Consider the following 25,596-nt stretch of genomic DNA (forward strand, 5'->3'; position numbering starts at 1 on the left):
GGGAGAGGGACAGAAGTGGGTGTTGAGCAGAGGGAACAGTTTGGGGAGTCCCCAGACTCTAATTGAGAGGCAGAAAAACCAGAGGACCAGGGCATAGTGGTGAAGGAAGGGAAAGGAGGAGAGGAGGAGAGGGAGAGGAGAGAGGGAGAGGATGCAGGAGAGAAGAGGGAGAGGGAGGTGCCTTGGAGAGGTGGGGGTCAGATCCCTGGGACAGGAGGGCCACACCTTTCTTGTAAAAAGCACAGAAGAAGGCGTCAGAGGCCTGAGTGCTTGGGGAAATACTCCCAGTCCCACTGCGTCTCTGATGCCCCTCCTGATAACCACTATTTTATTTTCTATGGATGAGTATTTGATTTAAAGATAAGTTTTTTTTTGGCCCTCATATAAGATCAGGCAGGATTTTTCTTTCTGATCCTGGCTTAGTTCTAGTATAAAGTCCTTTCGGGTTCATGCATGTTGTGGCTGATGGCAAGATCTACTTCTTTCCCAAGGCTGCACAGTGACCATACATATTCTTTGTTCGTTCTTCCACCCAGAGGCACTTCTGCTGTCCCACATCCTGGCCGTGTGAGCACGGCAGTGACCCTGGAGTGCAGGCATCCATATGGTGTGGTGATTCTGTCTCCTTGGGTGTTCCCAGAAGAGTGACTGCATGGTCACAGGATAGTTCTATTTTTAACATCTGGAGGCGCCTCCATGCCATTTTCCACAAGGGCTGCATCACTCTCCCTTCCCACCAAGGGCTGGCCGACCCCTACCTCTGTCTTGATGAGAGCCGTCCCCGTAGCTGTGAGGTACCAGCTCATTGTGGTTTCGATTGGCATTTCCCCGACCGAGAGTGCTGCTGAGCATCTTTCCATATGCCCATTGGCCAGTGTTGTGTCTTCATTGAACAAACATCTATCCGGGTTCTTTTCCATTTTTGAAACTGGTTATTTGTTTTTCTGCTATTGAGTTGTGTGGATTTTTAAATATATCTTGATACTAACCCACAGTCTGCCATTTCATTTTACTGGTTGCTTCCTTTGCTGGGTAGTTTGATGTAGCCCCATTATTTACATTGCGCTTTTGTAGCCTGAGCTTTTGGGGCAGTATCCAAAAAATTATTGGCAAGGTCAGTGTCAAGTGGCTTTTTCTCTATGTTCTATTTTAGGAGTTTTATGATTTCAAGTCTTATGTTTAGGTCTTTTATCCATTTTGAGTTGATGTTTGTATATGATAAAAGGGTCCAGTTTCTTTCTTTCTTCTTTCTTTTGTTTTTGTATATGGATATTCAGTTTTCCCAGCGCCATTTATTGAAGAGAATGTTCTTTTCTATTTTGTCTTTTCAGCAAGCTTCTCAAAATTTAATTTTCTATATGTTGGTTGAAGCCTATTTCTGGAGTCTCTTAGGTGTTCCATTGACTGGTGTGTCTGTTTTTATGCTCCTTTGATTACTAACACTGTGTAATATAATTTTAAATCAGGAAGTGTGATGCCTCCAACTTTTTTCCCCCTCAGAAATGCTTTGGCTATTCAGGGTCTTTTGTGGTTCTATGTGAATTTCAGGTTTGTTTAAAACATACATACATGGGAAGGTCACTCTCAATCATGGATTGGAAGAATTAAAACTGCTAACCTATTCATGGTATCCAAAGCAACATACAGATTCAACACAACCCCTATCCAACTTTCAGTGGCCTTCTTCACAGAAATAAGAAGATAAACATGCTTAGAAATGCTCTTGGGCTGCAGCAAGGAGAAGACTGGCTCTCACCAAAGACCCGAGGGCTTCTGCTGGTCAGCCATGAGCTGCCAGGAGCCAGGATTAGAGCAGGTGGACAGGTTGAGTGAGGTTGGTGGGTGACGGGCTGTTGTGTCCTGGGGAGGAGAAGTCAAGGGCACTGTCCCTGCGTCTGACCCCTCTTCAGGTAGAACAGAGGGGCCAGACACAAGACAGGGGCCAGGGAAGAACATGAGAAGCTTTGCAAGGATCAAGAGGACAAGTTCACTAACATGAGCAGCCTGAGAGGCAGAGCTGGACCAGGTACCTAGATTCCCAGGCGGGGACTCTCCCTGGAACCACAGGGCTCACTGGCAGGATGCTGGTCAGGCACAGCTGCCCATGCCTGCCCCCTGACCTCCACCAGCAGAGAAGCCTCACACTGAAAGGTCCCTGGTCCCTGCAGGCTGGCTCTTCCCCATCAGATTGGAATTTCCAGACGGTCTTGACTCTGGGAGGAGGGTGTGTGAGCAACCCATTAGAAGCCTATTTTTGTTTGTTTATTTTATGCTCTTGGGGGGTGGCTATTGGGCTTCTGGTCCAGGCAGGAACATCAGGTGGAAATTTTTCATTTATCTCTTTGGGAATTTACAATGTTCCAGCCAAGTGAGAGCCACAGTTATTCGGCTGAGTGTCAGAATTTCACCTTCTGTGTTTCAATCATGTTTGTCATTTACCTTCAAATCTGAGACAGCTAAGCTTTAAAAAAAAATTTTTAAAATAAAAAAGCTGTGCTTCCATGCAGGCAGCTACTTTGAAACATGAAGGCTGCAGGAAGTGGGAGAAGGTGGTGCTTAGAAGAGGCCCCAGAAGGCAGGAGCTGGGAGCAGGGTGGGCCCTGGCTGCAGTCAGAACGTGCTCAGAGGCACTGTGAGACAGGTGGTGGATGGACACCGATGTGACACTTCATGCTTCCAAAGGATATTTTTAAAAACGCATTTAATATCTATTTATCTTGCAAAAAATGAAAATAAAGGAATTTACGATAATGATAGGCAGACCTATGAGAAGAGAGACGGGAACAATGTGGGTCAGGAATGGTCACATATGCTAGGGACATCCATTCAGATGCAGTGCCGGGGGAAAGGCAAAGAGAAGCTCAGAGCCAATTGCTGCTGTGTGGACTTCACACCCAACTCGGTCCCTATTGTTCCCATGTAGAAGAGTTTGTGCTCATTTCAGAACATTTAGAAATTATAAAAAGGGCTGGGCACGGTGGCGCATGCCTGTAATCCCAGCAGGTCAGAGGCTGAGACAGGAGGATCACAAGTTCAAAGCCAACCTCAGCAACTTACTGAAGCCCAAGCAACTCAGGGAGACCCATTCTCAAAATAAAATATGGAAAGAGCAGAGCTGGGGATGTGGCTCAGTGGTTAAGTGTAACCAATCGACTGGTCAAATTCCCAGTACCAAAAAAAGCACTATAGAAAGGAAGCAAAGTCATTGAAATTCCATCGCTGGTTTGATTTTTATGACTAGGATGAATCCACACCTATTGTATGCAATATGGAAGAGTTTGGAAAGTGAAAATATTAAAATTTCTGTATCTCACCATCTCTGGGTGATCATCTTAACAGTTCTTAAAATTTGTTTTCATTATTTTTTCTATGATCTCACACAATTTGATTCATTCCATTTCTAGCTTTTTGTGTGATGATTATAATTATTTACCATGATAATGTTAATAATTATAAAATAGTTATTCTATGGGGTCCTGATATTTGTTCCATTGTTCTTTATTTGATGGACGTTTGGATAATTCACAATAAGGTGAGGGAGGGGGGCACTAGAGAAGAATAGCGCTACCTTAGAATAGGTAGAGGGAAGTGACTGGAGGGGTGGGGAAGGGATGGGGGAATAGGAAAGATAGTAGAATGAACAGACATTATTACTGTATGTATATATGTGACTGCATGACCAATATGATTCTGCAACATGTGCACTCAGAAAAATGAGAAATTATACTCCATCTATGTATGATATATCAAAGTGCATACATGCATTCTTCTGTCAACGTGAAACTAATTCAAACAAAAAATTAATAATTTTTAAAAAATTTTAGAATAGGGTCTAGTTAAGTTATTTATGGCTTCTGACTAATTTGCTGAGGTTGACCTCAAACTTGCAATCCTCCTGCCTCAGCCTCCCAAGTCACTGGGGTTACAGTATGTGCCCTGGCACCTGGCTGCTGCTGATTTTTAACTAAGGAAATAGAAACCGTGATTCTCTTAAGATGTTCTCTATTTTGTTGCTGCTGTTGGAATTTCCTTTTTCATCATTTTTTTTAAACTGGTTATTAACAATCTATGGGAGAGCCACTGACTGACATATATGAATCTGGAATTCCCCATGCTTTCTAATAGTCTTTGTTTGCTTCCCTAGACAAGTCAAATAGTGATTGTTGACAGCATCTTCAAAGAGTGATCATTTTCTCCTCTTTGCCACACATCTCACACATCTCATTTCTTTTTACTGATAGGTCTCATTGCATTGCTTAGGAGAATATCAATGATGATTAGCATCGTTGGCATTTTTCCTGATTTGTTGGCAATACCTGTTGTGTTTCATTATTGTGATCTTTTAGTATTTGAAACTGACAATTATTTGGACAAGGAATTATCTGTCTCATCTTAGTTCTTACAGACCATCAGCAATGAGTAAGATGTTTTCTGATATTTATTAAACTATTAATACCTTTTTGTTATCTGGCAACTAATTATTGGGTGTTATATCATCAAAGTGCCCTTCATGACACTGTCCTCACAACCTCCTGGAATACATCTTCCTGATCATGGTAGACTCCTTTTTTCTTTCTTTATGGTGTTAGAGATCAATCCCGGGACCCAGCACCTGCTAGGCAAGCTTCGGAGCTACATCCCCAGTCTGACTCTTCTTTTTATATATTGTCAATTTTGGTTCATTAATATCTTATTTAGGATGAATGTGCTTACATATAGATGAGATTTGTATAGAGTTTTTAAAAATTTTTTTGTAGTTGTAGATGGACAGCATGCCTTTATTTATTTATTTATTTATTGTTCTTTTTTATGTGGTGCTGAGAATTGAACCCAGTGCCTCACACTGCCACTGAGCCCAGCCCTAGCCCCTGTATAGAGTGTTTAATGTTAAACCCACACTTGGATCATCAAAAGACCTCCCTCGTAAAACTGTCTCAGTGGGTCTTCCTTTGGGGAGAAGTTCTTTGAAGACCTTTATCAGTTTTGTTTTCCTTAATTAACAATTTTTTTTTCCTTTTTTTGAGTCAATTTTGTTATTTTCCATCTTTTCAATGGAGTTGCATATATCACTAAAATTTTCCAATGTGTTAGCATATAGCTATGTGGATTTTAATGTCTATTTCTATTTTAATGTCTGTTTTTAGAACCCTTTCCTTGATTTAATTTAATGTGATTTTTCTTCCCCTTTTAACATAAAATTTCCAAAGGGTTAACTACAATTGTTTTTCCTGAAAAACCAAACTCTTTGAAATACCCATTTCAGCGCTTTCCAGTGTTACTAGTTCTGCTTTGTCAATACTATTTGTCCTTTTTAAATACGTACTTTCAGTGGTCCAGAAGTTTTGATGGGCCACATTCTCAGTGACAGTTTCTTGAACACTCTGTCATTGCGATTCCACCTTTAGAGTGTCCTCAGCGTCACACCTGCTGTTCTGTTGTTGTCACTCATTTTCACCTTTGTTTTTCTCCATAAAGACAAAGTGATCCATAAATTCCTCTTCGGGGACGGGTTCCTGGCTTGGCTGCAGGTGCCGGCTCTTTCTGGCTCATGATAAAATACAGACCTGGCATCACGATATGATGGTTTCAGCAGTCACTGTTGTTGATCCACAAAGCAGAAAGGTGCTCAGACCTGAAGCATTTCCCATGAGATTAAGAAGGGGTGACATTGTGTGGCTATGTCCTGGAAGAGTGAACTCCCGCAGGATGCCCCCTCACGGCTCTGTGCTGCCCGTGCCCCTGACACACTGGCTCTGCATCCTGGCCTTCCCACCCTCGCTGTGGGTCCTTGAATAGGCTGCTAAGCTTCTCTGAGCCTGGGTCCTTGCCTGTATAGCGGAATTAATGGTGACACCTCTTTAGTGGGGACTCTATAAGGGTTAAAAAAGAAATGTGCACCAGGTCCTTGGAACAGCGCCTGGAGCTGGTGCAGAACCAATGTTGGCCACCATCTCCTTTCATTCAAGGAGCAATACCCAGGAGTGAGTATTGCTAATTTGTGTTTTGCAGATCAAAAAAGCTCAGACTCGGGGAGCTTCACTGCTTACCCGAGTGGTACAGCAGAGCGGCAGTGGGAAATGGGCTTCCTCAGATCCCAGCCGGTGATTTCTCTGTACTGGGGCAAGGCCTGACTTGATGGGGAGCTGCGGGCAGCCCAGTGGTTAGGGCCCTGGGTAGGAAGTCAGGTGAAAAGTCCTGTTCGGTCTCGTTTGTCTCAATGGATGAAGACGTGAGGCACTTTTCGACTCCAGACCTCATTTGAACCCAGGAAGAGAGGAACTTTTGACTCTTGTCAAGAGTACTAGAAACGTGTTCGACCCAATGAGAGTTGTTTGAAGCCCCAGCAGCACAGCAGCCTTCTCACAACTGACCTTGGCAACCACACCCTTCCCCCTGGAGATGAAGCATCTCATTTGTGGCTTGCCCAGGTGCTTTCTGTGGCTGGAGTAAAGGGTCAGATGGGCAGGGAGCAGTCGTGCAGAGAATTGCCTTTGGAGGGAAATAGGACAAAAGCCCCCCCCCACCCCCCACCCCCCCGCATTCCTAATGCCAATTCTAAGTCCAGAGTCCTTTAAAGAGGTTCTGGGTTCTGACTCTCCTCTTTGGGGGGCAGTGAGTCCTGCAGTCTTGCTGTGTCCACTGCAATTCATCATCCTTCCTAAGGGTAGGAAGCAAATGCTCTCCTGGGCAAAGTGCTGCCACCTGCTGGGCAGCCTAGCTGCAGGAGGACCTGGCCCAGATGCGCAGGGCTCCAGGCTGCTCCAGGGCCACACATCTTCACCACCAGCCAAGGAAATTTCCAGAGGGGGCGGACTCCCTCCCCGCCCGGCCCCATCCTGTGGAGTCAGATCTCTGAGATCCAGAGGACACAGTGATGGCAAACGCTTTCCTGTACCCAGGCGCCACCCAGCTTGGCTTCAATCAGCTCTCAGCAGCAGTTTTGTAAAACCATAGCCAGGCATCCTGTCCACATTCAGTCCATGTGCATCGCCGGCTCCCCGGGACAAGGTCTAGACTTCCCAGGGGGTGACAAGCCAGGCCTCTGTGGCCAGTCACTCCTGTGTGCTTCTTACCTCCTCACCCTCCGTCTCACAGACCATGAAGCCAGGGGCATCACCTTGGAATCACCTGGGAATCGTGAACCAGGCTTCTCGCCCCACTCCAGGCCTGAGCTCAAACCTTAGGGGTGGTTCCCAGGAATCTGCATTCTTATCAGACTCCCTGGGGCCCTCTGGAGATGGCTCCTCTCCTGACAGCCACCAGAATTAGCTGTTCCTACCTCAATGTTCCCCGGAGGAGACTCCTTTGCCTCTTGACCAGGGGCCTAGGTCAGATACAAAGATGAGACCTCTTCCTCATCCATCCAACTGCAACTGTGAGCTGGCCTCCCAATGAGGACGGAAGCACACATTTCTCTTAACCTTGGAATTATGAAGACCCTGGGACTGAATCCAAGGGCACTTTACCACTGAGCTACACCCCTAGTCCTTTTTATTCTTTGAGTCAGGGTCTCACTAAATTGCTGAGGCTGACCTTGAACTTGCAATCCTCCTGCCTCAGCCTCCCAAGTCATGGGGAATATAGGCATGTGCCACCACACCTGGCCTGACCCGTGATTTTGCTAAAGATTCTTTGCTTCTGAGAACACAGAGACCCCCATGTTCACCTGCAGAGATGTGCATAGTCAAAGTTCAGATCACCAAGTGCCTGGAGTGCTAAGACTTGGGCCGGTCACCTCTCCTGACCTCCAGCCTTCTGTGGATCAAGCGAGGCCTGCTGAGTCTCTGGTTTGATGGCTAATGCTGTGCCGATACATCCTGGGGCAGGGGCACTTCAGCACCTTGGTCAGTTCAGCTGCCGTCTCTGTCTGCAAGCAAGGAAGGTGGGAGGGAAACAGAGAGAGATTTAATGGCTCTTGAAGGCATGTCACCTGGAATTTTAAAGAAAGTCTTTGAAGCTTGTCTGAACTTTGCTGTGTTATCTGTGAGGCAGCCTCTAGGGAAGCGATTAGCTCAGCTGCCCTTTGAGTAGGTGGCCTCTAGTGGAGGCTGGAAGGGGGTGACTCTGGGTGGGCTGCACAGCTGCCCGGGAGGCCTGCATCCCCTGCATCTCTCCACTGAGCCCAGCCCTGTCCTCCGCACCACACGTGGCCTCTCTGTCTTGGCAATAGTTTCCTGAGCTCTGCGCTTCCCTCTTGCTTATGGACACCCTGATGAGCCATCTCCTGCTGTCCCTCCCACCCAGGCAGGGGTACCTGTGCTACAGGTGACAGGACCCAGGTACCTGCAGAGATGGGAGCTCAGTCCACCCCGTCTTTGAGCCGCCTGACTGTCTTGCGCAAGTCACTTGGCTCCTCTGAATGCCTGTCATTCGCAGAACAGGCTCGTGACAGTTAAGGAAAACAGGAAGTGGGCCGAGTGGAAGGATGAAATTCTCAAAGTGCTTGCCCAGCACTCCGTATCCGGCCACTCTCCCCTCTGCCCGGGCTGGAGGGGGGTCAGAAGATGGAGACTTGTGGGGAAACCTGTCCAGAGTGGCTAGTGACCTGGGGCCATGTGTCAGTTACTCGGCGTCTCTATGACCTCATCACCTAACATGAACAACCTCGGGAGGAAGAGCTGAGCTTGGCTCTTGGTTTGAGTTTCAGTCCAGGTCAGCCATGCATGGCTCTGGGCCCCCAGTTAGGTGGAGCACCAAGGCTGAAGGGCAGCGGCAGGGGAGAGCTGCTCACCTCATGGTGGGGGTGGGGTCGGAAGTAGAGAGGGAGGGAGCGAGCCGCAGGGAACATGCGGCCTTCTAGTCACTCCCCACCTGTCTGCAGTTACCACCCAGCTGTCCACTCAAACTAAATCGGACCGATTAGGCCACAGCTCTCAGAACCCCATCCTTTCTCCTCTGAGCGTTCCTGCATCAACACAGACCACGATCAGCGTCTGGGTGGGCGATATTAAGGTGTGACGGCTCCTGTGACCTGACAGTGCCTGGCATCTCACAGTCTGGCTACTGCCTCCTTGGGCTCCTCTCTGTGAGGGCAGGAGGATCCAGTTCACCTCTCCTGACCTCTCACAGCCCTGAAGACAGGACCAGATGCTACTGGACGAGTGGGTACTAGGCCCCTCCTCTGTCTGCAGAGGGCTTGCTTCCCGTCAGGTCTGTGCTAGGTCTTCACCAGCATGGCCTCGTGCAATCTCCACACCGCACAACGATGCTACCAGGGTGGGGGGATTCTGGTACTATGCCCATTTTGCTGAAGGTTAGAGAACTTGCCCAAGGCTACGTGCTCAGACACCAGAAGCCAGGATTCAGCCAGTCTCGCCCAGACTTGCTCATAATCACTCTGTCTATAACCAAAGTCAGCCCAGGACCGTACTTTTTGGGGCGTACTTGTTAGGACAAGTGAGCCCAGGGACTTCCAGGCCTTGCATGTGTGGTGTGGGGTGCCAGGTCAGAATCTGGCCTGAGACCAGGCACCCTGCAGTGGGCACAAGCCCCAGCCTGTGACTTGGACAAATTTGTCCGTTCATTATCCACATATTCATTGAACAAGCATTTATTGAGCTCTACCGTGTGCCTGGCACTGGTCTAGGTTCTAGCCGGGAGTGAGCCTGGTTAGTTAGACTCCCTCCCCTCACTGGCCTTGGGTCTTAGTGGAGGACACGGTTAGAGACAGACACATGAGTCCTGTGAAACAGAACGGGGCAGGAAGGAGGCAGGGTGACAAGGGAGGCCTAGTGGGCGTAGATAGTGTGGCCATGTGGGAGCCAGGGAGGCCTGAGGCCTGGGCGCAGTGCAGGCTTGGCCAGCAGCTCCTGGGGAGGGACCCCCAGCTCTTCCCCAGCAGGGACCCTGCAGGCCACCTCTTCTCATCCTGTCTGCTCCCGCTTCCTGCTTCCTGCTGGCCCTCCAAGGCTCCGTGGTCTCATGTGTCCTCTCCCCTCCTGCCCCACCAAGTGCCCCTACATTCAGACCTCCTCACCTGGCTTTGGAGCCTCTGCAGGTGGCCTGCGTCCATCACCTCTGCCTCCTCCAGCCATAGCATATGATCGGCTCCTTCCACAGGATTCACTGAGCTCCCACAGTGCCCCGGACCCCAGGGCATGAGTCAGGCAAAGCCCCTGCCTGCAAGGCACTCGCCTCCAGAGAGCCAGGTGTCAGCTCCGACAGCAGAGGCCGGGGTGATGTGACCCACAGGCCACGGGGGAGCCCACGAGCAGAAGGGCCCTGGGAAGGGCCCTAACACAACACAAGAGGGCGGTGGAAAACTTTCTAGAGAAGGTGCGTCCTCCTTGCAGTCTAGGGGACAATGGCTTAGCCAAGTGGGAGGGCCGTACTGCACTGGGTGGAGGGAAAGGTCAGTAAAAAGGACCAGGAAGGATGGAGAGAGAGCTCAACACGTATAGAAACCAAGAGTGGTTCAGTCAAGGTGCCAGGGAGACGGTGACCGGAGAGGGTGAGCTGGGCCACCCTGCCCCTGCATCCATCCACCTGTCCTCAGTACACCTGCCCCCCATCTTCCCATCATGCACTCTGGGTGGGGTGCTGCATCCTCTCAGAGGAAAAGTCCTGACTTGGAAGGTGGGAAGTTGCAGGCTTGAACCGACCTCTGTGGCTTGGACAAGGTTCTTCAGTTCTCGGTATTTCAAAGGGGTGACAATCAGCCAGGCTCCATGGAGTTAATGCAGTGGTTAAATGAGGCCCCCTGACTGAGTGCTCAGCACCGTTGACTACACCGAGTCTACGTCCACCCCCCTGACCCCCACGCCCCCAGCACTGCATCCTGCATCCATTGAATGGAGCCCAAATTCCTCAGGCTGGCGTTCAAAGGGCCCTGAACCCAGGTCCAGCATCCAGTTCTGACCGGGTCTCACCTCCAGCGTCCTGAGCCACTGGTGCCTTCCTAAGCCTGCCCTGCTGTCCCTCCATCTCAGAAAGTTCACCTCTCTCCTCACCCTCTCAATCACGTCACTCAGCCTTCAAGAAAGGTCCAACAAAACAGCAGAAGTGATTGTCACCGCCTTCTGAAAATGGGGAGGGGAAGCCAAGCCCTGCTTGAACTGCGCCCCTCAAAGCCTCCTTCCCCTGTCGAATCCTCACAGTAGACGTGACAGGGCCTTCGCCAGGGGCTGCCCGGGAGGCGCCATCTTCTTGCCCCCCTCTGACTTCCCCTGAGGGTCCTGGCTGCTCTTGTTCAGATTCTCCTTTCTGTACTTGTAGCATGGTGAGGGTGTCACTGAGATTGTCCCCGACTTGAGCACTAGATGAGGACGGCCAAGCAGTGCTCTCACTAACTGAGTAGTCTGGAGGGCACCTGGGGCCAGCGGCAGGGAGGTGGCTCCCAGGAGGGGCCTGTTTGTTCCTCCCATGCTGGGGCCAATCTGCCAGTTTGAGTGGCATCTGAGTGACCTGGGGAGGTGCAGGCCCTGGGGAAATGCAGATCCAAAACCTGTATTTCCTAACCAGGCGAGGCAGATGCTGCTTTTGGCAGATTTCAAGTCCTACTACGTGGGACGATTAGACTCCTCTCACAGGAACCTCCTGGCCTCTGGGCTTCCTAAACAGCGCCCACTGACTGAATGCTTTCCCAGGCTTTGAAAGTGAGGCAGAACAGCACCCAGTTAGCCTGGGTCCCTGCCCAGCAGGGCTTGGGGTTGAAACTGGACAGTGATTGGAAAGAAATCCACTTCTTTAGCGGCCAATCAGACCCAGGGTGTGACTCAGCCCTTCTGAGAGCTGTTCCTCTACCTGGCTGTATGGCTCACCTGCAGCTGGTGGAGCCTGAACATGGAGATGGGTTTCACCACCTACAACAAACCTCCAGGGCGTGCATGGCCTCCAGAAGAGTATCCCCTAGAAATTATTCATATTTCAATTTCATATTTGTCTTAAAACTTCAATTGGTTTAGTCATAACAATAGATAGAAATAGTTCAAAACATCCAACACACTAAAAGTCTTGTGGTGGAGAGTGGAGGGTCATTATCCCACCCCCTCAAGCTCCCTGACTGCCTTCCAGTGGCACCCCGAGAACACTGTTACCTGTTTTTTTAATAATTCCCCCATATTTGAAAATAATCGGGTATGACACTACTTCTAGATTCATTTGCTTTTAATACTGTCCACTCCTATGATAGTTGAGATCTTAGCATTCTTATACCAATATCTCTCCCCTTTCTCTATTCTACCAATATAAGTATAACCCAATTTTTGACTAACTCACTGGTTAACATTTGTATTATTATGAGTATATATTGAGTATTTTTCCTTCTTATACGACTTTATGTTTTTCCTAGTGTTAATCATTTCTTGTTATTTTTTCATTTGCTTAGAGTTTTTTCCTATGCCTATGATTAATCTTTTCCAAATGTTCTAATATTAAAGAGCTATAATAAATTTGCAAAATTCTCATATATATCACAGACATTCTAGAAACTCTATTTTCCTGCCTCGGCCCTCTAACCTATTCCTTCCAACTAAGTGGGTAGTTTCTGATCCTGGTCTAGAACGATCCTCCTGGGCTCTTTGCATTTGATTCCCGAGTAGGATCCTTTGTTTCCTGGACTTTGCATCTTTCTCTTCTTGGTTTATTTCTTCATCTTGTTGAATAATTTCTTCTAGTACTTTCCTAAGAGAGAAACAGGGAGGTTAAAAGCTTTTGAAACATTTCACATCTAAAAATGTCTTTATTCTACCTTCACACCCCTATAGATAGTTTAGCTGGATACAGAACTTGAGTGAATATTTTTTTCCTAAGGATTTTGAAGGCACTGTCCTCTGGCATCTGGCACTGCTGATAAGAACCCTGATGTCACTTTTATTTGAGTTATTTCTCTCTGAGAATTTTTACAATCTTCTTTTTGTTTCATTTTGAAATCTTTCCATTCTTTGGTTTGGGTCATTTTCTTTTGTTGTGCAGAGACCTCAGTCCTGTATCCCCCTGTCAACCTACATATTAATTTTCTCTCATTCTGAGAATTCATTGTGTCGCTCCTTTGGTAATTTTCTCCCTCTCATTTTTCTATTCTCACACAATTTCTCTGAAACTCCTTGCAGTCAAAGACCACTCTTCTAATTCTGATTTTAATCTTTCTCTCCTTTCCTCTATCTTTATTATTTTGTTAATTTCTCAAATTTAGCTTACATCTTGTCTAAGACATTTTTTTAGTTTCATATTTTCAATTTCTAAAGGTTTTTCTCTGTCCCTTTCTCCTAGCATCTGTTCTTGTTTGCTAGTTGCAATACTTGCACCTGTGTTAATGATAGGGGTTTTTCCCCTTACATTTTGTTCTGCTGTATGTTTTCTCTGTTGGCTCCAGATTTCTTATTTTTCTTTGGTTTCTTTCTGCCCCTCTCCTCTGTGTTAGAGACTTTTTCAAATATCTGCTGCTTTCACTCATGTTTCAAAAGATGAACAGAAGCCTAGGTGAGGGGCAGGTTCCACACTCAGTTGAGTATATATGCAGCGTTTCTGTGGGGAGAGCGCCCCCATCAGTGTGTGCCTGACTTTTCTCTTGGAAGCAGGTGCTATTCTGGGTATAGATCCGCTGCAGGTGATGGAGGGCTCTGAGGCTGGTTTTCCTGTGTTGCCCTCTTGGCTCGCTGCCATCCTGGAATTACCACGGGTCCACTGATGTGCAAACAAGCGTGGACTCCCCCTCCCGTGCGAGGGCTGGCTGGAGCGAAGCCGTGGTGTGTAGTCTTTCTCCAGATCTCTCCATCTTCCATCTGCGGCCTCACCCTGCCCAGTGGTCCCTTTGTGCTGACCCCCACTGGGGGTCTGGGGGTGAATGTCCTCAGTGCCCCATGGAGGCTCAGAGGACTCTTGGTTATTCCATCTCCCAAAGCTGGACTGGAAGTCTCATGCCGCTCTTGCCACTTTCCCCATGTCCTCACCCTCACAGCCGCTGCCTTGGTAATGCCTGTGCCCCCAGGTCTAGGAACTGGAGAAGACAGACAAGTGCGGACTGCCTGCCATGTTGGGAAGTTTCCTTTAAAAAAAAATTCTCTTCTGCTCAATACAGAAGATGCAATTTAGAATGATCCAGTTGTAAGGTCTGAAAACACTCTAAGCAAAGCTTGAGCATTCGTCTCAGAGCAGGGAGCTGAGTCTCACCTAGCCACTGACTGTACCAGGATGACCTGGAAGGAAGCTCTGGAGCCGTGGTGGAGGAGAGGTGGCTGTGCATCAGGATGCCCTGTGATAGTTTTTAAAAATCCAGAACCTTGAGCCCTGCCTCGGGCCTTAGAATCCTTAGATGCATGGGGTGCAAAAGGATCGCACTGAGCCAAATTTGGAATCTTTGAGAGACTGAGGCAAGGGTCAGACAACACCTCTTCTAAGTGTCAGGGTTGGTGGGAGGGCCCGGCCCTATGAGCAGGAAGCAGGCTGCTCGGTCCCTGCCACCTCCACCCACAGGAACATTTGGGTCTGTAGAGTGGGCACTCACCCAGGGTGGCTGCCACTGCCCGATGCAGGGGAAGGGGCAGAGAGAGGCCTCACCCCTGCGTGTTTAGGCCCTTACTAGATCAGCAACTCCACCAGCCAGCATGGACCAATGGCTGTCGCCCAATAACCCAGTACCCAGCTGTGCCTTGGGAGGAGCCTGGGCAGGGCAGGAGGCCAGGAGCATGTAGCCAGGTCCTCCTGGGAGCCCAGGGCAGTGGGAGCTAGGGCTGCCCCTCCTGCTTACTGCAGCAAGCAAATGGCCAAGTCTTCAAGGAGCTTCCACGCTTGAGTCCCCTGGGCACAGCGGCAACTTGGGTTGTGTGAGCCGGTAACAATGACAGCTGCTGACTGTGACGAGGAGCCAGGCCCAGGACAAGCACTTGATCCCGTGCAGGCTGTCACAGGGTCCTGTTATCCTGCTTCACTGATGGGGAAGGGGCTCATGGGAGTTCAATGCCGGGTCCAAAATCACGAAGGGAGCAGGCAGTTCTTTGGAGTCAAACCAGGTGGGTGGGCACCAAGTGCCCACACCTGCCCCTGCCCCGGCCCTCCATGGCTGGGCCACCTCCTTCAGGGGCAGGTGTGGCTGGGCTTTGGGATGGAGGACTGGCACAGTGAAGGGCCTCTCGTCATTGCCCCACCATGCTGCCTCAGCAGATGAGGCACTTCTCACTCTGGACTTTGACCTCCACCTCTTCCCTGTGGCCACCTGAGTCTTCAGTGCCAGTAGGAAAATAGTAGGAAAACCTTTGTCAGGCTCCCAGACAGAGTGATCCGCATTGACCCAAACCCCCTAAAAACTTGGATTTTTAGAGTCTGAAAGACTCAGAGTTTGTGCATCACAACAGCTTGGTCATAGAACGTGTTTGCCCCAAGTGCGTGTTTCTAGGGTTGTTTCAAAGGATCTTGCAGAAAAGAAATGATGGCTCACTAGAATTACAGGACGTTCATCAGAGAACCCACAAGTAGAAAATGAGCTTTGCAGAGATGACCTCACCCCTTCCAGAGTGCAGACACTGCCCCCTAAACTACCCTCGTATGGTTATATTCGCTATTTGTCAAACACACATGAAGCGCTCCCCACACGGGGACAGGTGAGCACACTGAGCAGCAGAGGCCTGGGGTGGAGCATCTGTGGTGTCCATGAGTGGCAGAGCCGGGATTCAGGACCCCAGCCCTCGACTCCTCCAGCACAGAGACTTGTGGGCTGCACCGTGGGGCTCAGAACCACAGGGCTCTGTCTCCTGCCTCCCAACCAGGCTTCTGCTCCAGCTATTTTGGTCCCTACTCTATTCTGAAATGATTCATTCACACGTTAAATGAATCCATTGTAGATTTCCTGTCTCCTTCTGATAATTTCACTTGTCAAGTTATTTTTCTCAATTCCATGTCAAAAACTTTCATATCTCCTTCCTCCTTTCTTGGGGGATAATAAGAAACATTTAAAAATTCAATTTCTCACATCCTAAGCTTATTCTTTTAGAAAGAAGTGTGTGTATATTTTTTTTAACACAGAAATGACAGTTCTCAAAAAAATCCAAAACCCTAAAGTTCATCATTTAAAAAAATGTTTTTCTAAGCCCTTGGTTACATCTTCACACTCACCCTCAAGTTTCTGTGCATGGAACTTGGCAAATTGGACGAAGGTGGAGTTTTGCTTTGGCTGTGTATTTTCCTCTTGATGTGTGTTTTGAGATGATAAAGGATGTTTCTTTGAAAAAGAAGAGAGAAAGAGAAGAAAGGGGACTTAATTTTCTAATCCAAAGTGATTCCGACATGTGTTATTAAGTTGTTTTTTTTTTTTTTCACTGTGACTAAAATACCTGACAAGGACAACTTAGAGGAGGAAAAGTTTGTTTTGGCTCCTGGCTTCGGAGGTGTGAGTCCTTGGTGGGCAGACTTCGTTGCTCTGGGCCCAAGGTGGGGCAGAACATCCTGGCAGGAGGGCCTGGTGGAGGACCCGCTCTGTTCTTAGCAGCTGGGAAACAGAGAGGTGGGGTGCGGTAGAGACAAAGGGAAGACGCACCCTTCCAGGCCATGTGCCCCGGGACCCGCTTCCTCCAGCCAGGCCCCTGCCCACGGTTACCATGTCATCCGTCCTTCCAACTAGAGGGACGGACTAGGTGACAGCTCTGGGAGTCTAATCATCACACCTCTAAATATTCCTGCGTTAACCCAGGAGATTCAGGGGCCAGGGGAATGAGCATGAAAATGACATGGGGACAGTTTCAGAAAATGACATTTGGGACAACAGAGATGAGGAAATCGGTGTGGACACCTGAGAAAGAAGTGGCTGTGACTTTTCAAAATCCGTGTTGGAGTCCTTTCAAGTTAATTAGCATCTCACTCAAAGGTGAGGAAGGAGTGAGGAAGAGGCAGTGGCCGTCCATTTTCCATTAGCTGCTCTGGTGAGGCTTGTGGCAGGAGAGCTGTTGGGACGGGCCCGAGGCGAGGGTCACTGGCGGGAGGGCTGGGTGGAGGTGCCGACTTCTGGGGTAGGCGTGCGTCTCCTTCCCCTGCCCCCACCAGTAAGTTCTGCAAGATCAGAACCCAACCCAGTGCCGAGGGTAGTCCCTGCTGCTCCCCTCTTCCTACCCCTGGCTGTATAGAGCCCAAGGCTGGCACGTGCTCTGCTGTTCTCCCTTGGGCCCCTCTTCAGCTCCTTCTGTCTGGGGAGGCCCTGGGATGACCGTTCATCCCTGGGAATCAGGACTGTCACCTGCCTAACTTTCTGCTTAGTCCAGCAATCTGCGTGGAAGCAGCATCTCTGCTGGTGATGGCTGTCCTCTGCTCGACCACAATGAGGGGCCCAATGAGGGGCTCTGACTGTCCTCTGAGTCCAGGGTGCCTCATGTCCAGTCTTCACGGAGGTCTGGGCCGCCCTCTCCCATTGGAGGTTCTGCACCCCGGGAGCTTTAAGCAAGCTGCGCTGGAGCTAGTGTCTTCATGCCTGCTCCAGCGACGCAGCTCCTTCCTGTGCACTCTCTTCTTCTCTCCCTGCAAAAAACACCTGGATTTTTAGCTCCTATCTGGTCTTTCCTTGGGAAACCTTGGATGACCTTAGATCCTAGACTACAAAAGAACACATTTAGCACTCAAAAAAAAAAATGCTCTTCATCTTTCCTAAATAACAAACACAGGTTTCTCAGAAGCAACAATGTGCATTCCCCCCATGCTTTCAAATCCTGCTAGTTTCTTTGCTTGTTATTTCCTGTTTGATTCCTATTTTACTCCTGTTAAACACAAGAATTGGAAAATAAGTTATGATTAAGAGTTGCTCCCATAGACTGAGAGGTTGTCAAATAAACACACAAAACAAGTGCAGATGCTGGCCATGGGAGGTATCATCACACAAACCAACCCCCCCACCACCACCAAATCAAACCCAGAAACCATCCCCACCACCACAACAAAATGTTAAAAAGGGAATAGAGGGACAAGAACATGCAGCCCAGGGGCATCCACCTCAGTGGCAGTTCAGTTCCAGGGCTGAAGGCCACTGGGCCACCCTCTTAATGTCCCACTCAGAGACTAAAGGCAAGGTGCAGAGCTAGGGGATTATCTAGCCTGGAGGTCATTATCCAAAATTGTCTAGACTGCTTGCTTCTCTGAGGGGCAGCACTGAAGGTGTGATCTCAGTGACCAGAAGAAGCAAGCCTGCACAGATGGGCAGGAGGGTTCTGGGCCAAGGGCAGCAATGGCAGGCCTTCCCATGGCATGTCCGAGGACATGAAGACAGGGCCAGGTTCTGGAGTGAACTGGGAAAGAAGTACGAGGTGGGGCCAGAGAAGCCACAGGGACTAGATACATATGTAAACATGACGTGGAGACTGCTGCTCCCAAACATGATTAACCCTCCCACCCTGAACCCCTTGGAGATTAGCAAAATCTGTGAAGCAGTTTTACCCACGGGACTGCAGTCAGGAAGGACAAGAATCAAACCAGAGGGGAAACAGGAGAATGGCCTTGCATCTTTCTCAGAGGAGTGATAGGAAAAATATCAGAGAAGTGGGGGTGGGGTGGAGGTGGGGGGCGGGAGAGAGAGAGAGAGAGAGAGCGCGTGCGCATGTGTAGCACTCTAGGTGCCAGCAGAGGTGTGCTCAAGTCTTGCTGGATAATGATCTTCACATGCATCCGATAAAGGGATGGAAACTTCAGAATAAAAAGTAAGCCCAAGAATATCAGGAGTTCACACACATCTGGAAATAATTTGGGTTTCAAATGGGCTCAGTGGAAAGACCTCCTCCTATGCAGGCATTAGGCAGAATCCTCAATAGTGGGGCTGAATTAGTCTGATATCGTGGGTGCTCAGAATTCCCTGGAATAGACTATAGAGCTTCTAAAGAGAAACTGATCTCAAGGACCTCGCTATGTTCAAGAACAAAATTCAATACTATCTAAAGAAAGAGAAAAATGCCACAAACAATCATGTAAAATTCACACTAACTAACACCCAATTTAAAAAAATTACCAGTCATGTAAATAAGCAAGAAAATGTAACCCACAGCTGGAAGGAGAATCAACCAAAGGAAACATAACCAGAAATATCAGAGATGATGGAATTTTCTGGCTATGGTGTTAAAGCCCCTGGTCCAGAGGCACTCCATCTGTAGCAGAAGGAAGAGGAAAATATGGGCATGATGAGAGGAACAGAAGATGGAAACAGACCCAAGCCAAGCCTCCAGAGATGAAAAGTGCAGTGTCTTATGCGCAAAGCATGCAGAATGGGATTAAGGGTCGATCGGACATCGTGGGAGGAAAGGTCAGCAACCTGAAGGTGGAGCACAGCTATCTAAATCGGAACACAGACGGAAAAAGACCAAGAAAACGTTCAACCTGAACTGGGCATTTAGGAAAAACCTGAAACGCTACACTTCCCTGGGGAAGATTGGATGCTGATTTAGTCAGCTTTGTCGCTGCTGTGACTAAAGGACCCAACAGAACAACTGTAGAGGGGGACGTTTTATTTGAGGGCTCTCAAGCTCCTCGGCAGGGCTTGAGGTGAGGCTGAGCATCATGGTGGAGAGTGCGGTGGAGGGAACCAGCTCACATCATGATCAGGAGCAGAGAGAGACTTTCCTGGCCACATATAAATATATACCCAAAGCCACACCTCAAGTCCCACCTCCTCCAGCCACACCCTGCCATTTCAATAACCACTCACTTAATCCCTATCAGGGGATTAATTCACTGATTGGGTTAAGATTCTTAAAACTCAATCATTCCTCCTCTGAACCGTCTTGCATTGTCTCACATGTGAGGTTTTGGGGACACCTCACATCGTAACAGATGCCTTTTCCTGAGACCTGGAATGAAGCAAGAATGTTATCTCTCATCATTCCCATTTAGCATTACAATCCAGGGCAATAAAGCATGAAATACAAATAAGAAACCTACTGTTTCTTTTTTAAAAAAAGGAATCAACACTGTGCGTATTTGAAGATGACATGGCCATCTGTATAGTAAATCCTAAAGATTCAACAAAAAAGTTAGAACTAATAATTAGCCTTATTCAGGTTACAAGACACTAGATCAGTAGACAAATATTGATTGTATTTCTGCATACTATCAACAAACAATTAGAAGTTGAAAAAAATCACATGCAATAGCATTAAAATGTGAAATACATATAAATTTATCAAAATATATGTAAGATTCTACACCAAGACATGAAAATACTGTTGAGAGACATTTAAAAAGATAAAGAAATAGAAAGATAAACCATACTCATGGAGTGGAAGACTTACTATTGTTAAAAGATCAATTTTCCTCAAATTTATCAATGATTCCAATGGCATCCCAATCAAAATCCAGCAAGCTTTTTAAAAAAATTGATAAGCTGATTCTAAAATTTATATGGAAATTAAAGGTCCTGGAATAGCCAACAAGGCCATTTGAAAAGAAAGAACACAATCAAAGGACTCGTATCACTTGTTTTAAGACTTATGGTTAAACTCTAGTAATCAGTACAGTATCTAGAAAATAGATCAATAATAAAAAGAGCAGAAAAGTTCAGCCAAACATGTCCACCAGTGGATTTTCAACCAAGGTGCTGAGGAATTCTCAGGAAGTGGTTCCTGGGGGCTGGACATTTGTATGGATCTGAGAGAAGCTGGGAGGTGGGTGATGGGCTTGTTCAGCAAGGGCAGGAGGAAGAGCTGGTCTGGGCTCTCTGGCTCCCTGCTCCTTCCTTGCAGAGATACTCTTCTTGACCAACAGGAGCAACACAAATGTGTTTTTCTGGGAATGTGCACAATCTTAAACCTTCCACTTTGCAATGCTTTGCTTCAGATAAACATTGTTTTCCACTTGAAAAGCTGTGGCCATTACCCAGACTCCAGCTCCCACACCCACTCATCAAAAAAACAAAACCAGGGAATCTTGGGCTTCGGAGATCCTACAATGTGTCACCAAAACCCTCACAGTTTGGTCTACCTAGAAGGAACAAATCTTGAGCTCCTCAGCAGGCGTAGAGCTCTCTCTGCAAAAGCTAGGGCTTACAATCCATCCTGCACTCACTGATGGCCAGTGATCTCCCACATGACCAGCTTCTTGATGAGCTGACCCCAGTGCATGAAGCAGGCTTGAGGGAAACATTTACCCAGCGCCATATTTAAAGGGCTTAAGAGAGGTATGTGCCCGGGAAGCATGGGGGAGGGACACTCTGTGTCTGTGGATACAGGGTGGCCCCTGCGGAGCAGGTACTGTTGCAGCTGGTTTAAAAGAGAAAGCAGGAGAAGGTCGGGAGGCAGGAGAAGTCAGAGGTCTCCCTGATGGAGTGAGCACCACCTCCCAAGGCCCAGTGGTCTCAGGGAACAGGAGCTCTTGGAGCAAGCTGGGACACAGAATGTGAAGGAGCCCCAGGCAGGAGCTGAGGCTGCCTGGCCACCACCCACAGTCCCTCGTATGTCAGGGTAAAGAGCAGGGGCTTTGTTCCAGTAGTTTCTCTTCCCAATGTGGTGTATTCTCTCCTTCTCAGAGCCCTGGACACAGGCCACACCGTGCTGGCTGGGCCCTGTGCTTACCCCATGTACTGGCTCACTTGGACTATGTGTCCTGGGAGGAGGGAAGTCCAGGAGGGGCCAGCGGCAAGAAGCCAGGCCAGAAAATCACCCTGGGTTTGCAGTCTCCTTACCTTCTTTGTCCTCCCGGCCTTTAAGGTGTCGCAGGTGAGGATGACTATACCCAGGGGCCACCCCTGCTTGCCAGGCCCCCTCAGGCTGGTATATGCTGGACCACAGCTCTGTGGAAGGTGGGTGCATTGAGAGCAAGGGAGTCAGTGCCACGGGCCTGTGCCAAGGTGCCCCCTACTACTGTTTTGCTGTCTCAGACCTTCCCGTCCTTTCTGGGAATGTCCACAGATGGAATGAATGATGTCCCGTACGAGTGGAGGGATTGATGTTTTCTTTATCACTTTGAAAATCAAGCTGCACACCTAAAGAGCGTCCCAATCCGAGGGTTCAGAGCCCCAGGGCATGTGCGATGGTGCCCGGAAGGGAAGGTGCCAGGCTCGGCATCAGCAGTTCTGCAGGACCTGATGGAGGAAGGGGGGAAGCCGACAGAAGGCAGGGCAGACCCCCAGCAGCCCCAAGGGACCTAGTGATGGTCACCAGCGCTGGGTGAAGGGCATCCAGGCCTTCTCCCTAGTGGCACAGACACCCACTGTGGGCTAGCTGGTGGGGTCACACCCGCGATGCTCATTTCGCCCTTCCTTCTAATTCAAGGAGATGGGAAGACAGTCCTAAAATCAGTCCCATGGTCTTGGGATCCTTGTCACAGCACACACCCAAGACAGTGAGTCCAGAATAGCACATTGACTGCAATGAATGGGGGCATCTTGGGGACTAGATGGCACTCTCTAGGCTCAGGTGTGGCCATGGCGGCAGACTGACCCTTCAGGGCCAGTGGCAGGTTGATGCAAACAAGGCTACCCACACGCAGCCTCCAGGGCTCTGTGAAGCTGTGGCCACAGGGTCCTTCCCTGGAGGCTGGTTGGGGATGGTGAGGGCTCCATGGGCATTCATGGACAGGTGCTGCCTCCTTGTGGGACCAGCTGCTGTGGAAGGGAAGAGTGTTCAGAGGGGTAGAGAGCCACCCTCTCCAGGGAGTGCAGGTTGCCCACACCCTGTCCTTCACAGGTGGTTGGCACAGGCTGTGCCTTGCCTCTCTGTGGTGGACCCTGTTTGGTAAGGGCTTGGGCTGTGGGAGCTGATCTTGAACAGTGCTGCTGAGTTCCCTGGAATGTCCTGTAGAGGCCAGGACTGGCTCTGTCCACTATCCTCTGCAGGAGATTCCCTTTCAGCTGGAAGCCAAGGTGAACCCTTTGGTGCTGCTTTGTTCTGAGAACCACAGGAGCTTAGGAACAAGGTCAAGAAAGTAGCCCCAGGCTCTCATCCAGCCGGTCCCCTCTTAGTGACAGCAAAGGACCATGACTTGGCTTGCACCAGAGGCTCTGGCCTCAGCCCCCATGTCTCCAGCATCCCCTGACCCTTCCTGCCTGGTGGTCCTGCCGCTGTGTGTGCACACGCTGTCCTGCTCAGGCTGTCCCATCTCCTCTCTGCCCCTCGCCCAGTGACACTCCAAAGGAAACCGTCCCTGGGCTGTGGCCCTCTCTTCTGATGATGTGGGGGAAATGGGGCTTGACTCCCACCTGTGTGGCACTGGCCAGAGGCCCCAGCACGGGTGTTTCCCTTGTCCAACCCCAGAGTGCAGCTGCAGAGCCGTCCCCTCCAGACTGCTGTGAGGTTGACTGTCAGAGACAATGACAGCAGCCCTCGCACCCAGCCTGGCACCAGCCAGAGCTTCCTCAGGTGGCCTTCCTTGCCTTTTCTGCCCTGCTTCTGCCTTTGCCCTTCCTGAGAAAGGAGCCAAACTCAGAGAGAAACAAAGTCACTGCCAACAACACAGCAAACAGTCATCCCTCCTGTGCACGCGGGGTGGCTCCTGGGTTCCCACGGGAACCAACATCTGCCAAAGCTGCAGCCCCTGCGTAAATGTGTCCCACTTGCATGTGCCCTCTGCTCACCCTCCCTTATGCTTCAAGTGCCCTCTCGGTTACTTACAGTAGCCAATACCACACAGAAGCTGTGTAAATGGTGTGACTCCGTCTCCTTTAGGGAATAATGACCACAGTGTTTTCAATGTTTCCAATCCACTAACAGAGGACGACTCTATGTCCTGCTTCTTTCTCCCATGGTTTCAAACTTTTAAATTGAGGTAATTTGCATATCATAAAATCCATCCTTTTACAATCGATGATTCAGCGGATTTTAGAATATTCACAGAGTTGCGGGGCCGTCAGCCTGACCTAATTCTAACATATTTCCATCACCCCCAGATGAAGCCCCTGCCCGTTAGCACTCTGCCCCACTGCCCGCTCTTTCTCCCTCTGGCCCTTGGCAGTCCCTGGCTGCTTTCTGTCTCCTCCTGGGAAAAGCCAGTCTAGTCCTGCGGGTCCCCCGACGTGCAGGCCCGTGGAACCAAAGCAGCTAGATGAATTGCAGTGGCCACTAGGTTCAGAAGGGGACCAGTGCCCAGTGCCCCTGTGGGCCTTCCCAGCTCACTCTGCACTTCAAGGGTCCCTGCTGCTCTGCCCTTGTGGGGTCCAGGACCTCGCATGGGGCTCTGCCATCAGGGACGCTGCAGGGAGGAATTCTGCAGGAGGAGGGGGAAGGGGCCACTGCTGGTGCCCAGGCCCTGAACTGGTGGAGGCTTTGCCAGGACTTGAAGTCCCTCCAGGTCCCGGTGTGCCCTGCTTCCCCGCGGTCTCCTTTTCCTCTCCTGGGATAAACCGTCCTCAGAACTCAGTGTGGTGTCCTTGGTTCTCCCTCCTGCCGTCGCTGTCCTCTTTCAGTGGCACAGAGAGGGCTTACTGTGATGCTGGGCGAGGAGAACTGCGGATCGGGAAGGGAGCAGCCTCGATGGGCACCGTGGCCTGGGCGAGCACTGCTGAAGCCACCAGGTTCCCATGAGCGGTACCTGTTGCAGGGGCCTCTTGGTCTCAGAGCCAGAAGAGAGGGAAGTCCCCTGCCTGAGGGCAGCCTGAGCCCCCAGGGCCTCCATCCTGGCTTCCAGACCAGGGTGTGCCCAGCCGCCCTTCTTGTGTCCCCATCTAAGATGGTCGATAGATACAGCGGCTGCAGAAGGGTCGTAGGGGAGGCACCAGCGCTGCCTCGGTTCGCCTGCTGGGTGTGGGGCTCTCAGGAGGCATCCACTGATCCACACCCAGGCACCTGCACGGTGGCCCTGCTGGAGAGAGGCGGGCCCTGGGGCGCTCAGGCCCACCTAGGTACCTGTGGTGAGGGAGTCGGCCAGCACTGCCCCGGTGCCTGGCCACCTGAGGCCTCAGGGCTGCTGTCAGGTTGCTGTCCACAGAGGGCTCAGGAGTGGCATGTGCTAAAATGCCCTCTGTGCAGGCAGGTGCCTCCCTGGCTCAGTCCCCTGCCCTGGCCTCTATTCATGGGACCATGCTGGGTAGGGAGGCCCTTGGCAGAGTCAAAGCTGCTCAGTCCAGTGGCCCAGTGCCCAGCACAATGACCAAAGGGCACCCTTCAGCAGCATCTTCTCCCCGCAGGAGAGCACCTGGCCGTACCTGTTTGGTGTGATCATGGTCCCTGCTTTCATCCAGCTGGTGAGCCTGCCCTTCCTCCCCGAGAGCCCTCGCTACCTGCTCTTGGAGAAGCATGACGAGGCCAGAGCCATGAAAGGTAGGGCCACTTCCCCTCGTCACACAGCTCTGCTTGCACACGGAGCAGGCCCAAGCTGGGCACAGGGAGGGCGCCACGTGAATCTTCTCTGCAGGCACCGTGCTGGGCAAAGAGGATACCTTCCTGCTGTGGAAGGCAGAGGGGCACCGGGAGTCACCTAGGGAGTCTGGAAAAGCCAGCTCAGACAGGTTAAGACCAGGTCCCCTGCTTTACAGCCACCTCCTGCTGGCATCCACCCCCAGAGGTGGAGCCAGTGGCCTTTCCCAGTGGCTTGGGTGTGTGGCCGCGCCCCTTGTCTTTGCACTGAAGGGCAGGAGAAGAGGGAGCTCAGAGCAAGTGCAGGGGCCTGAGTGCTCCTGTCCAGTGACCCTGGGGTGTCCCCGGTGGCCCTGTGAGGGAGGAAGATTTTTATAGGAGAGGATAATGAGGCTTGAGATGAGGACGGGGA

The 25,596-nt window shown here is 50.0% G+C and overlaps 1 protein-coding gene and 1 long non-coding RNA gene across 7 annotated transcripts in view; one reads left to right on the forward strand and one right to left on the reverse strand.

Annotated features, from left to right (window-relative positions):
• Slc2a9 (solute carrier family 2 member 9) overlaps positions 1-25,596 on the forward strand; it is a 146,713-nt gene that overhangs the window by 63,393 nt on the left and 57,724 nt on the right. For all 6 annotated transcript variants that reach the window (XM_046423531.2, XM_058572412.1, XM_046423530.2 and 3 more), the window contains one exon: positions 25,016-25,148. In XM_046423531.2, coding sequence (XP_046279487.1) covers positions 25,016-25,148 — 133 coding nt within the window. The remainder of the gene's footprint in view (positions 1-25,015; positions 25,149-25,596) is intronic.
• Positions 11,768-25,020, reverse strand: LOC124078626 (uncharacterized). Its single transcript, XR_006846986.2, has 4 exons — positions 21,578-25,020; positions 16,266-17,439; positions 16,048-16,153; positions 11,768-12,621 (listed from the first exon to the last, which is right to left on the reverse strand). It is a non-coding gene; the product is annotated as an uncharacterized LOC124078626 (long non-coding RNA).

Source organism: Marmota monax, unplaced genomic scaffold (genome assembly GCF_021218885.2).
Source record: "Marmota monax isolate L192 unplaced genomic scaffold, Marmota_monax_Labrador192_F-V1.1 WCK01_AAM20220418_F8-fsc00009, whole genome shotgun sequence".
In the NCBI taxonomy this organism is placed as follows: domain Eukaryota; kingdom Metazoa; phylum Chordata; class Mammalia; order Rodentia; family Sciuridae; genus Marmota; species Marmota monax.